General features: G+C 38.1%; 2 protein-coding genes across 15 annotated transcripts in view; one reads left to right on the forward strand and one right to left on the reverse strand.

Moving 5' to 3' along the window:
• Positions 1-10,191, forward strand: part of LOC140487978 (lysine-specific demethylase 2B-like) — a 223,067-nt gene extending 212,876 nt beyond the window's left edge. For all 11 annotated transcript variants that reach the window (XM_072587462.1, XM_072587464.1, XM_072587460.1 and 8 more), the window contains 3 exons: positions 1,525-1,686; positions 5,921-6,139; positions 9,117-10,191. In XM_072587462.1, coding sequence (XP_072443563.1) covers positions 1,525-1,686; positions 5,921-6,139; positions 9,117-9,298 — 563 coding nt within the window. In that variant the 3' untranslated portion in view covers positions 9,299-10,191. The remainder of the gene's footprint in view (positions 1-1,524; positions 1,687-5,920; positions 6,140-9,116) is intronic.
• Positions 10,192-11,632: 1,441 nt separating this feature from the next.
• rnf34a (ring finger protein 34a) overlaps positions 11,633-14,107 on the reverse strand; it is a 33,297-nt gene continuing 30,822 nt past the window's right edge. For all 4 annotated transcript variants that reach the window (XM_072587474.1, XM_072587475.1, XM_072587472.1 and 1 more), the window contains one exon: positions 11,633-12,629. In XM_072587474.1, the coding sequence (XP_072443575.1) occupies positions 12,445-12,629 (185 nt within the window). In that variant the 3' untranslated portion in view covers positions 11,633-12,444. The remainder of the gene's footprint in view (positions 12,630-14,107) is intronic.

Here is a 14,107-nt window from a genome sequence, read left to right on the forward strand (position 1 = left end):
TATTTGAGTGTAATCCGTTTTTTAAGTGCTTGTGCTGCCTCAGGAAGGGATGCAGTGCTTGATTGCCTTGGCACCATTTGTGGAGCAGGAGTCAAATTACAGTGTTGATTGGCAAACACTTGCAGATTGTCATGCTGATATTCTAGTTTGGGTTTGGACAATAAATGGCATTGTTTCGACAATGCCAATTATAGTTTTTTTACCAGAAAATAAAACTGCAAATCCTAAAAAGACTTCTGTATTTGTGTATAGCAATGTTGCGTTGTGCCATTGATTGACATGTTGTGGACTTTGACAATGAATTCCCAAAACATGCCAATAGACCGTAGTTGCTTACTAGAAAGAGAGGGAAAAGGCAAGTTAAATTTCATCTGAATAGGCGCTGCATGTTACATTTGAATAAGTGATCCCAAAGCAATGACACGGGGGTTTCTCTATTATGCCAAAGAGAAAAGGGGCAAGATCAGCATTATCCAAGTTTCTGCAGGCAATATGAATGATAGGCAGGTGATAGATTTACTCCAGTCATTTTCGTGAAAAGATGTGTCATAATCCTGACTTTGGCTAGAATATTGTGAATTTGTTTCCTAAACACTCTGTTGTCTCATTCGATATGAATTGCTGAAATACTTCTGAATCACCCTGTGTACCAAGGTGTTAAGATTTACATGTTAAATATACTCTTACTTTTTTGAAAACACTTGTTTCTGATGAGATGGGTGACTCTGAGACATATTTTGGTTCATAAAAGATCAGAGTCAGAGTATATTTGTTTCTATGTTAATTTAAAATCCTGCATTTTTAACTTCAATGGAGAATTAAAGCCCTTTTGTATCTTCCAGAAAAATCAACACTTTGGTCATTTTTTTCTTAACTTATTTTGATCAATAGAGGAAAATATACGTTGTTAACAACAGTGTAGGCAAGTGTATCAGAACTTTGCTTAAAGACATCTAATGCAGAGGGAAAAGGAAATATTGCTCAAGTTGCTACTTCTGACAGGCAGTGCAAAAAGATTAAAGGCAACGATTTCAACATTGAGATAGCTGTCACCCAACAAGGAATCAAGCAATGTGATATCCAGTGATAGCATGTCTCTCCACCTGGTGACAAGTACATAAGTGGGGCTGATGTGAATAAACTGACTACATCAGCATCTTTTAATATGAAAACACAATATTAGCATGAGGCAGTGGAACTTCTAGGTTGCTGACCACCATTCACACGACTGAAACATTAGGGCAGCTGCTACTTGATTTGATGAGGTTACGTAATTCATAGTTGTTTTATTCTTTAAAATTTCATTAGGTTACTACCAGTACATGAGCACATTCAGCTCCTTTGTGGGAATAAGCCAGTGAGTTTGGAGTTTCTTTTGTAGTTCTTGTCATGTTTTGTGATTCCTGTGTTAATCATTTACAGTTTTTAAAAGATTTATATTAATTTCTTCAATACAGCCTTTCAGCACATTACCTTCAAACTGCTGTCCAGCTGGTTCGTTCAACTTTGTATTCCCCTTTTCAGGTCTTAAGGACTTGGTTGTTTCAGGCTGCTCCTGGGCAGCAATCTCTGCACTTTGCAGCTCTAGTTGTCCATTGCTGAGAACTATGGATCTTAGATGGGTGGAAGGATTAAAAGATGCCCAAATGAGAGATTTGCTTTCTCCTCCAACAGACAACAGACCAGGTAGGAAATTTTTATAACTTGGTATGTTTTAAGCTATATTGCATCTCGTCACTTAGTTTTTTTGTGTTAATTAAAACCCATTAATTGTACCTCATCCTTTGGGTTATGTATGATTCCAGTCAATGGATAAGCCCCCCTTCACCACTACCTCTCCATCTCCCTCTGACATAGATTTTATTAGGGCTCCTTGATGTCACATTCAGTCAAATGCTGTCTTGATATCAAGGACGGTCACTCTCACATTCTCTCTAGAATGCAGTTTGTTTATCCATATTTGGACCAAAGCTGTGATGAGGTGTGGAGTTGAACAATCTCCGCAGAGCCCATCCTGAATATGAGGAGAGGTTTTGGTGAGTAAGTGTCACATGCCCTACATTTTATGGATAAGACATACGTGAGTAATGTTACAGTTTGTCAGGTAGATATCATTGTTGTAGCTATGTTGGAATAGCTTGGCTAGTTCCAGAGCATACCCATCAAGTATTTGGCTGATAAGTTGTCGGGGTCATGCTGCTGATCTAGTCTATACGACTGTTTCTTTATATCAATGGAGTAAATCTAATTGTTGGAGAAGCCAGTTAATGAAGAGCTGGGAAAGAGTCTGAGATGAATCATCCACTGCAGCATTCCACTATATGACCATCAGTTTCAAACGTTGTTCCAAACGTTTTTGTGGATTGCCTGATTGCTGGCAGGTCCATGTTTCAAGTTGACGTGGCTTGGAGGAGGCTTGATTTCTTACATCAATCACAGAAAACTCACAGCATGTGTAGTTCAAAATTAAATTGATCTTCAGATTATAATCCACGTGCTTCCATTCTTAAGTCAAAATGCCTACAGCTCTGTTTTCTCGCATTTATTGATATGCTAGATTCTTCTCAAATAGCATGTAGAAATCTCTTCAATAGCAATGCTGAATTGAATGCTGTCTTCAAAATAAAATTCCTTTGCTACAATTGGTCCATTCTGTACTTGCATTTTACTTTTTTTTTAGCATTCTGATTTCATAATTTTCTTTGAAGACCACAGAGAAAGAATCTATGAATCATTTATGTAGTGATAAGATGTCACATAAAAGGTTATTTCACAAGAAAGAAGTTCACGGTATTGGGGGATAATGTATTAACATGGATTGAGGATTGGTTAACATAGATGGGCCAATGGGCTGAGAAGTGGCAGATGGAGTTTAATTCAGATAAATGCGAGCTACTGCATTTTGGGAAAGCAAATCTTAGCAGGACTTATACACTTAATGGTAAGGTCCTAGGGAGTGTTGCTGAACAAAGAGACCTTGGAGTGCAGGTTCATAGATCCTTGAAAGTAGAGTCGCAGGTAGATAGGATAGTGAAGAAGGTGTTTGGTATGCTTTCCTTTATTGGTCAGAGTATTGAGTACAGGGGTTGGGAGGTCATGTTGCGGCTGTACAGGACATTGGTTATGCAACTGTTGGAATATTACGTGCAATTCTGGTCTCCTTCCTATCGGAAAGATGTTGTGAAACTTGGAAGGGTTCAGAAAAGATTTACAAGGATGTTGCCAGGGTTGAAGGATTTGAGCTACAGGGAGGGGCTGAACAGGCTGGGGCTGATTTCCCTGGAGTGTCGGAGGCTGAGGGGTCACCTTATAGAGGTTTACTAAATTATGAGGGACATGGATTTTCCCTGGGGTCGGGGAGTCCAGAACTAGAGGGCATGGATTTAGGGTGAGAGGGGAAAGATATAAAAGAGGGTGGTATGTGTATGTAATGAGCTGCCAGAGGAAGTGTTGGAGGCTGGTACAATTGCAACATTTAAGAGGCATTTGGATGGGTATTTGAATAGGAAGGGGTTGGAGGGATATGGGCCGGGTGCTGGCAGGTGGGACTAGATTGGGTTGGGATATCTGGTCGGCATGGACAGGTTGGACCGAAGGGTCTGTTTCCATGCTGTTCATCTCTGTGACTCTATATACAAGACACAATTGGGATTGACTTTTCAAGGTTAGAAAATGTAATTAGTAAAGTGTTATAAGGATCAGCCCTAGGACCTCAATTATTTACTATTTATAGTGATTTGAGAGGGCAGAGTGTAATGTTTACAAATTTACTGTGGTACAAAAATAGGTGGGAGTGTTGTTGCAATGAGGATATACAGAACCTGCAGGTGGTGTAGATGGATAGAGTGGTCAAACTTGGCAGATGAAAGTTAATATAGAAAAGTTTGAAGTCATGCACTTCATTAGGAGTTCATGGTTTGTGTAAAGATTTGTAGCTTGGTTGCCAGTTGCAATTGTTGTGGGTATGTTCACCAAGCTGGGAAGTTGGTTTGTAGACGTTTCAACCCCTTTCTAGGTGACATCCTGAATGCTGTGGCACCTCATGCTGTACTGTGTCGGTTGGAATTTATTTGGTTTCATTCCTGCGGCTTCCGGTTGCCGGTTCCGGTTGTTCATTGCATAAAGGGTCCGTACATTTGGTCGAGGTCAGTGTGTTTATTGATGGAGTCTGTGGATGAATGCCATGCTTCTAGAAATTCTCTGACTGACCTAAGTTTGGCTTGGCCTGTTATTGTTGTGTTGTCCCCGTCGAATTTGTGGTGCTTGCTGTCTGTGCGTATAGCTATGAAGGTGTTTAGTGGCTAGTTGATGTTTATGAATGCGGATTGCACGTTGTCTGTCTGTTTGTTCTATATAGTGTTTTGTGCAGAATCTGATGGAATCTTGTGCACCATGTTTGTCCTGCACCTGATGGTTATTGGATCTTTTGTTCTGGTGAACTGTTGTTGGAGCGTGGGTGTCAGTTCATGTACAATAGCCAACCTCGTGGACAAACAGAACAGACGACACAATGAAGAACCAATCAACAGGGACTGCATGCTCAAACTGCTGGACCTGTGCTTAACAATGCAGTTCATATTCAGCAGCAGATATACGCTCAAACCAATGGCCCATAGGCTCATCCATCTCCGGGCTCACAGCAGAAGTAGTGATACAAAGACTAGAACAGCCTTTCCACAAATCCAACCCAAACTTTGGATCAGATACGTGGATGACGCATTTGTAATAATTAAAGGACAGTGATTGAGAGCACACACTAGATTATCAACACCAAGCTCACAGGGATCAAATTTAGAAGAGACGAGGAAGTTAACAACCAACTTCCATTCCTAGATTTCATAGTAGAAAGAACACAATGGGGAACGCACAGCAAAAGTGTACAGAAAAGTCACACACACTGACAAGATCCTGAATTATAACAGCACCCACCCAAACACACGATTAGCTGCATTAGGACTCTGTTCAAAAAGAATACAACACACTGCAGCACTCAATTTGCGAAGAGATTAAGAAGCACACCTCTATAAAGTCTTTGTCAAAAATGAATATTCCCCACAACTTCATCCACAGATACCTGGCAGACAGACAAGCATCCTAAGTCTGGCTGGGATGACACAATAATAATAGGACAAGCCAAACTGAGGACAGCCAGAGAATTTCTAGGAGCGTGACACTCAGCCATGGACTTCTTCAATAAACACATTGACCTAGACCCAATATACCGATCACTGCAACGAACAAACAAAAGCAGAAGGAACAAAAGCAAATAAATTCCAACCGACACAATACAGGAGGCTCCACAGCACTGAGGATGTTGCCCAGACAGGGGATGAAATGTCTGCAAACCAACTTTCCAGCTCAGCAAACGTACCCACGACAACGGCATTTCATGAGGAAGAACCAAGAAACCAAGAGACAGGCTATCATTTAAACAGTGGGGGTCTCCAGAAATGTGCAGTACAGAAGGATCTGGGTCTTCCAATACATGAAATACAAAAGGTTAGCATGCAAGTGCAACAAGTGATTAAGGCAAATTGAATTTCTGCCTCGAGTGTTAGGGGGTTGCATTTGGAAAAATAGTTTTACAACAATTAAGAGTAAAGTCGCAATAGTCCAATCAGACCATACGGCTGCTCTCTCATTAGACAGGGTGGAACTAGGGAATCTCATTTAAAACCAAGGTGCAAAAGAATTTCTTTTTCCAGAGGGCAGGTGAGAGTTTGAAATTCTCGACTTAACTATTTAAACGGGAGGTATATAAATCTTTGGAATATTGGGGAGTTGAGAACTATGATAAGCAACTGAGGCCTGGTACAGATCAGTCATTATGTTGTTGAATGGTGGAGTGAGAGAAGAGCTAAATTGCCTACTTCTCTATTTCTTATGATTTTATTAATAAGTTTCTTGTCATAATTGAAAGGTCAAATTGACAATCGCAGCAAGCTACGAAATGTGGTAGACCTTCGTCTGGCTGGACTGGACATTACAGATGCAACACTCCGGCTTCTTATTAGACACATGCCAACATTATCCAGACTGGACCTTAGTTACTGCAATCATCTGACAGATCAATCAATTAACCTATTAACGGCAGTTGGCACTACAACTAGAGATTCCTTAACAGATGTCAATCTATCAGGTGAGAAATGTGCATTTTGAGTTATTATTTAAGCTAAAATTGGTGAAATTTAACTTTTAATTGCTTTGCAAGTAATTTGTTTGATTGTGTATACAGTTTAGAACATAAAATAAATTTCTATGCTACAGTGAAAATATTGTTTTCCTAGTTCAAATCAATCCAATTAAATGCTATAAACTTGAAAATAAACCTTTAGTTAAATTTTACACATTGCTCAAGTAGCAAGTAGTAAGGATCAGATTTTTCCAAGTTCTGACAACTAACAGTATAATTTTGGAGGGTAAAAACAATGACTTGCAGATGCTGGAAACCAGATTCTGGATTAGTGGTGCTGGAAGAGCACAGCAGTTCAGGCAGCATCCGAGGAGCAGCAAAATCGACGTTTCCCTGGCCCCCAACGCGTCATCTTCACCATGGATATCCAATCCCTCTACACCTCCATCTGCCATGACCAGGGCCTCCAAGCCCTCCGTTTTTTCCTCTCCCGATGTCCCCAACAGTACCCTTCCAAGGAACAGGAGAATCGATGTTTCGGGCATAAGCCTGACCTGCTGCACTTTTCCAGCAACACATTTTCAGCTCTGTGCTAGTATTATTATCCAGGATCTGGATAATAAACAGGTGATAAATGGCAAAAGCATTTGTAGCACACAAGTGCCAGGTCATGATCTACTCCATTAAATATACAAGTTAGTTATAATCTTCAGTGGCATAACTGTAACCGACCCTGTACCATCATCATTTTGGATGTAATTACTGATTAAAACCTTCACTGGACCAGCCACACAAACAACATAATAAGCCAACCAGAGGCAGGCAGAGTTTGGGTCCTTTGAGCTGAAAAGCTCACTTCCAGAAGCTGCTTAATCATTGGCAACATTTATGTTGAGTGTCAGCCAACACCATTCAAAATGAAACAAAGTTAAAAATCACACAACTTTGTACACCCCAGTACAACACAAGCATCTCCAAATCAAAATTAAACAGGTCACTTAATTGGCTTTTGTGGTACTTTACACAATGTTTTGACTCCTCCACATTTTGAGTCCAATGTGTAATTTTTGTATTTAACCCAATTTCTAATCAACTTGTTTAGAGATATAATTACAAACCTTGAGAGCTGGTGGCACTTGAACCTGGGCATCTTCGTCCAGAGTTAGGGACAGTATAACTGCACTATAAGAGTGCCTGAGTCCAATGTAATTTTATTAACTAACTATTTTTCTAATCAACCTGTTCAGAGATGTATGGGCCTGCTTTAATTTTTTTGGACATTAACACTGCACCACAAGAGCCACCTTCTGGGTCTGCTTTGTTTCTGTATTTGCCCAGCTATTTACTCAACTCCAATGTTTCTGATATCTTTCCAGCTGCAAACTTATGTGAGGTTTTAATTTTTTTTTAAATTTAACATAGATTTCTAAACAACTTCTTTAGAGATGTTATGACTCACCTCTAAAGCAAGTGGAACTTGCTCATCAGGCCTCCCAGTCAAGGGATAGGGATACTATCATAACAACTCAAGGGGACCCAGAGTCCAATGTGTATTTTTAAAATTTAATTACACACCTCTGGAGCAGGTGAGACTTGAATCCAGGCCTCCTGATCCAGAGGTAGAGACACAAGTTTCCCTTGTTAACCTATTTTGTAAATCAGCATGTTCTGCAGCAGGTGAGACTCTAATCTGGGTCTCTTGGACCAGGGGTAGGGACACTGCCACTGAACCACAGGAGGGGCCCAGTTGAGTCCAATGTGTACTGGATTAGTGGTGCTGGAAGAGCACAGCAGTTCAGGCAGCATCCAACGAGCAGCGAAATCGACGTTTCGGGCAAAAGCCCTTCATCAGGAATAAAGGCAGTGAGCCTGAAGCATGGAGAGATAAGCTAGAGGAAGGTGGGGGCCACCCCACCCTCCTCTAGCTTATCTCTCCATGCTTCAGGCTCACTGCCTTTATTCCTGATGAAGGGCTTTTGCCCGAAACGTCGATTTCGCTGCTCGTTGGATGCTGCCTGAACTGCTGTGCTCTTCCAGCACCACTAATCCAGTATTTGGTTTTCAGCATCTGCAGTCATTGTTTTTTCCAATGTGTACTGTAATAACTCAGAACTATTTAACCCATAAGTTCTTCCTTTGCAATCTCTAGTGCTGATGAGGACATGAGCTGCTCTGTCCTGACAACGCCATGACCACTAAATCTCTCTCACCACCCTGTTTTGCACAGAGTATTGTAGTTCTTTAATTGTCATGGATTAGTATCCTGAAATTTTTTTACCCTTTATAGGAGTATCATTATGCATTGCTTCAATCTGTAATGCAAAGCCCACTGTGGACCTTTTTAGGACATGGTGGAATAAACAATTATGGATTACTTTATTGCTCAGACCCAGAATATTTTTGTGAACAATCTCAATGACATTTGACAATCTGCTAAAGCATGGCTGATGGGCCAGTTCTGTCTTTAGTAGCACTATCCAGTGTATGGTCTAAGTATCAATTTTTAGAGTGGAATACTGGCTGAGTTCTCCCCTTTGTCTTCACCTGTGCAACCAAGGTGAGGGATTTCAACAGGAATAAATTGCTGTTAAAAGCATTAGAAATCAGATGTTAATTAGATTTCTTCTATTTAATGAGTTAGTGCATTCTACCTACAATACTTTGCTGTTACCTTGATACATATTTAGAATAATCCATCAGTATTAAGTTTTCTCCAATATATTGTTCACATAACATTAAACTAATTTAAATTCATGTCATTTGTTTTTACTTTCTATCTATATTTTAAAGTAATTTTCCAAAATTCCATATGATTACTCCTTGAACTATTTTTTGGTCTATTCTTATAACTCACCCCATCACTTTTTGGATTTAGTTCTACTCATTTGTTTCATAACATGTGAAAGTGAACACAACACTTTAAGTTGAGGAATACCAGTACATCATTGCCATACTTAACTTGCATAATCTTCTTCTTCTTCAGTTTGCAATAAAGTCACTGACCAGTGCCTAACCTATTTCAAACGTTGTGGTAATATCTGCCGAATAGACCTCCGTTACTGCAAACAGGTAACAAAAGAAGGTTGTGAACAATTCATAGCAGAAATGTCTGTTATTGTTCAGTTCAATTTGTCAGAGGAAAAGCTGTTACAAAAACTCAGTTAACTAAGCAAGAGGAAGAACTGGAACCATACAACAGGATGTTTAATTTCTTCTGAGATTTAATTACACCCAGATTCTGCTCATGTTACTGGCATCAGACAAAAGGATAAGGATGAACTGTGGAGAGGACAAAAGCTGCTCATCCTAACAAAAACTTTTCCACATCTGAAAAATCAGTCCAAAATTCAAATTTATTTCCTAAGTTTTAATAATGTTATAAAAGGACACTGACGCACAAGTGTTTGTATTTGTATAAACCTAAATGGCAAGAAAAAAAATGAAAAAAAAACTAACTTTTTTGTGCACGTTTTACAACTAAAGCATGTGCAGTGTAAATTTTAATTTCAGTTCAGTTCTTTTAAAAAGAGTCTTAAAACAAGCATCTTTGACCACACATTTTGACCATGTTATAAATATTGTTGTTTTGTTAAACTCTACATATCATACATTATGCAGAAATATTTTTGTACAGAAATTACTTTATTGAGAGTAGTGTGGAAATTTCAATAATTCCAATGTAACATTATTACTTATATACAATTGAATTCCAATTTATTTCAATTTCCCTGTTTGTTACTTGTGATTTAATCTCTGTAAAGTTTCACATGTTCTATGTGGAATGATCTTTGTGATGTTTGTATGTGCCATCATCGCCTGCCTTTAAGGCAAGCAGCTTAGCAGCAGTAATGATACCGTAAAGTAACGAGATATTGGTTTTCCCATTTGCTGTTTGTCATTGCTGAATTTGTATAAAACCTGTCTTGAAAGCTGTGTACGGAACTATTGTTAGATTCACAGGGGAACAATACTCAAGGTGCTGTACAACACAACTTTTTTAAATACTTCTCTAAATGAAAATGATTGTTTTCACAGAGAAAACAATGATTTCCACCCCATTTTGTCTTTTGAAGTTTGTTATGCATGTAAATAAGATGCAAATTAAGGATAGGGAAGACAAGAATTAATTTTGTGTTCGTTACAACTTATACCCAGATAAGTAGACTAATGGAAGTGCTACAATTCAAATTGCCTTAAATCTTAGCCCTTGATCAGGTTTTCCTTTGTATAGCTTTAGTTATTGAGAATAACTTTAAACTCACAAGAGATTTCTTAGACTTCCGTTCAGTAAAGAATACTGTGCAAGTCAGAAAATGCATTACTGATAGAGCGGAATAGCAAACACCAAAGGAGAATGATGTCTGTATGAGGTGAGCACTGGATAAATTAATACTTTTTAAGAAGTTCGCTTCCCAAAAACTATCCAACAAAGAAAACAGAACATTGATGGGAAGGTTTCTGAAAAATAGTGTATTACATTAGTAGAGCAGGAGGGGCAATCAGTTTCTCAAAGTATAGACCAGTGATTTTCAAAAATAATAGAAATGAAATTGTAAAAGGAGGTGGGGCTGGCTGTAAAGAAAAGTAGAACCAGGACTCAAAAGTTGATCTTTTATCATTAACGGTAATGCATTGGCAATTAAATACATTAATTGCTATGGTGCAAACTTTACTAAGTTTCATCAGCCGTTGTGCAGTGAAAACCTAACATAAATGGCAACAGGTTTTACCATGTTGTAATGTACCACAAGCCTCCTTTGTTGATTGCTAAATGTTCAAGAGGCAGTTCTGCCTGAAAGTGAGAGACATTTGGTGTGCCTGCCTGTCTGATTTTTGCAGAGAAGTTGCACATAGGGAGAGGAAGCACAGACCCACCTTGGACTTTGTCCATAAGGAGTCAGCAATCAGAACATAGAACTAAATACTCTGCTGTTTATGCCAAGAAAGTGCTTTTGTTGCAGTTTATAACCTGCAAGCGATATTTAAAACCCACAAAAACCTAAGTATTTATCTTAATGTGGGGGAAGTAAAATGAAAAGTTATTCATAAATCTATTTCTGGTTCTGCAGTAGAAGGAATAATATGCTAGGGGAGTACAAGGCAGTGATAGTTCAGTGAAGAGTGTCGTTTGTATTACCAGGCCCATTGTTTGTTTATTTTCCTAATATCAACAGCTAGGATATCTCTCCTGTCTATGTATGGTTTACTGTTTTCCCTAGGCCGAATACAAATAAGGTAATCATCTTCCAATTTGTTATAATTACTTTGCCTCCTAGCCAGTGTTCCTCTGCTCTCTTTCTTATAGTTGCTCATCCTTTTCACTGAAGGCTCACTGGTACACTGGTAGCAACTGCCCATATGACTACTTACCAAACTGGACACTGAAGAAGTCATTTGTATCTTTAAAAGGCACAGTGTTCTTATGAAAATTCTGTTAAGTTGTTAATGATTCCATAGGCCAGTGTAATCATTGCAGTTAGAAATAATAAATACCACAGATTTGACAGATGTTTTTAATGTAAAATTGCATAATAGCTATTTCAACTCCTTTTAAGTATATAGGCTTCATTTAGACTCAGGCAACTCTGTACAACGTGGGAGGAGGACAAAAGGAGAAACAGAATAAAAGTGGAATGAAAAAATATTCATTATTTCTACAAAAAAACCTCAAAGCACATGTCAGGTTCAGAAACATTTTTGCAAAGTTATATTGATTTTACTAATTTATCAAATTGACTGAATTGCTATTCCAATAATTTTTTTATTAGGCAATGAACTTTTAAAAACATACAAAAAGTACAGAAATCAAAAATGAGAAACCAAGATAGTTAGTAGTAAATGTAAGATTGCTTGTGAGGTTTCCTTTCTGTTCTCAATTGGACATTGCTAGATGCTCAATTCATATTGAGAGCAAGTCTGCAGGTTAGTTAATGGCTACTCTATCACACATGAATCCACTAAATGGCAAAACGTTTTAGGAGACTTATAAAATTGATATGAAAAGTTTAAAATAGAATCTTTGCTTTTTTTCCCCCCCCAGTATATCCTTCATAGAGTCTTAGATTTAGTGCTGATAAATGTTATAATTCAGTAATTTTTTTGCACCTTAACATAGTTTAACGCTGATCTCTTTAAGGCTCCCAGTAATAAGTAATGATAACTTAGTAAATTAAGAAATTCCATTCCTCCAACACTATCCAAAATGGCTACAACAAATTACAGTCATTGATATGGGCATAAACTGTTTCTCCATCAAGTTTCATCTAGCAACAGGAAAAGCCATATTCTCTTCATTCAAATACCTCCCAAATTTAAGACTTAAAGACATGTACTGCCCGTACAACATATTGTCGACAAATAGGGCATTCATTCATGCGCTTTCCACATTTAGTGCAAGTGACCATGTGACCACACTCGAGGAGAACACAATCTATCACTGCATCCATACAGATCCTGCAGAGATTCTCGTCACTGCTGAACTGCAGCTGTTCTTCAGCTGGAAAAATATTGAATCACGGTTTGGGGGGGGGGAGAAGGAAGGGAGGAGGAGAAAGAAAAGGAGAGAAGAAAAACTGGTTAGCTAATGAAAAAAACCTATCAAGCATAGTTTTGGTAGTAAACTAAACTTCAATATTAATTTTGAGGCACCTATAGAATGCAAAATTGCATAATAGCTGTGCTTGCCATGACCAGATTATTGCTACTCCCTACATCAATACCATGCATTGTTATGAAGAACCACCTAAAAGAATGGAATGGTAGAACTTTACAAATGAAACATGCTATTGTACTGTTATTGAATTAAGCAGAACAAGTATCAATTTAATTTGTGGTGATCTGTGTCATCAGCCAGTGTAGAACATTGTTAGCATTGAAGGAGCCACCCTCAAAAGATCAACTTGTTTGCTTTTTGCATTGACTGACAGCTTACAAATGTTCTTGCTTTGCTCAATTCAAATTGTACTTTTTGAAGATTAATATTTTGCCAAACACTAACTGAAATACCTCAAAAAAAAGTGTTTACTCTTCATAATCGTAAAGGTTTAGATTCAATAGTTCAGAGAAAACAAGAAGGGTTCATGTAACTATTAAATAGTATTACTTTGAAAAATCTAACATTACTAATCCTGAGTGCTTGACATGACATTTGTTATACAAATCTGCAACCAATTGCAGCCTTATTACTTTGAGAATTTTCATTTTGAATGAGGCAGAATGTATGGGTCACTTCCTGCTGAGCTGTAGTCTCATTGTTTGTAGAGGCAAGTTTGCTAAGAGTTGTGCCCAACTAGGGGATTACAGGAGCATAGAGTAAGAACTTATAAAATGTATCCTCTATATACACACACCATCTAAAATGAGTCACCAGTGTTAAGTTATAACAGGTGACCACCCAAGAACTGAAAACTTATTCTAATTAATATTAAAGTTAGAAACTTTCAATTCTACTAAAATGATTACTCATGGGCAAGTTAATTGAATTTACAGAGTAAAACTTTGTTTCTTATTGTTCAATCAGGGCTTCCCAACATGGGAATTGGTCCCCAAGTAAGTTTGCCAACTGAAATGCCAACAACTAAGTCACATTGCAATTTCACCACATCCACCAAGCTCATCTCCCCTCTGTCCCTGCTCACCGCTACTCAGGCATTATAATAGCTTAACCGTTGAAACATTTGAAAAGTTTGGAGAAAAACGTTTGGCAAGTATAGTTATATGTATAAAACATGCCATATACTTTGAAAGATGTTTTTGATAACTTTGCATGAGATCTCAATTGTACATGATTAGAAGGAAAGTGTTTGAAAGTCCTGCCCAATCTTATTAAAAGAAACCTTCTGCAGAACATTGGTAGGATGAAAAACATTGCTCATAGAGACTTTAAGTATAATATGCAGAATATTCTGTTATGCAAATGTAGAAGAAAATAAGGCAATGGTTTCCAACAGGCCTAAATGTGAATACTTAAGCTTA

This window comes from Chiloscyllium punctatum, chromosome 17, assembly GCF_047496795.1.
Source record: "Chiloscyllium punctatum isolate Juve2018m chromosome 17, sChiPun1.3, whole genome shotgun sequence".
NCBI classification, from domain to species: domain Eukaryota; kingdom Metazoa; phylum Chordata; class Chondrichthyes; order Orectolobiformes; family Hemiscylliidae; genus Chiloscyllium; species Chiloscyllium punctatum.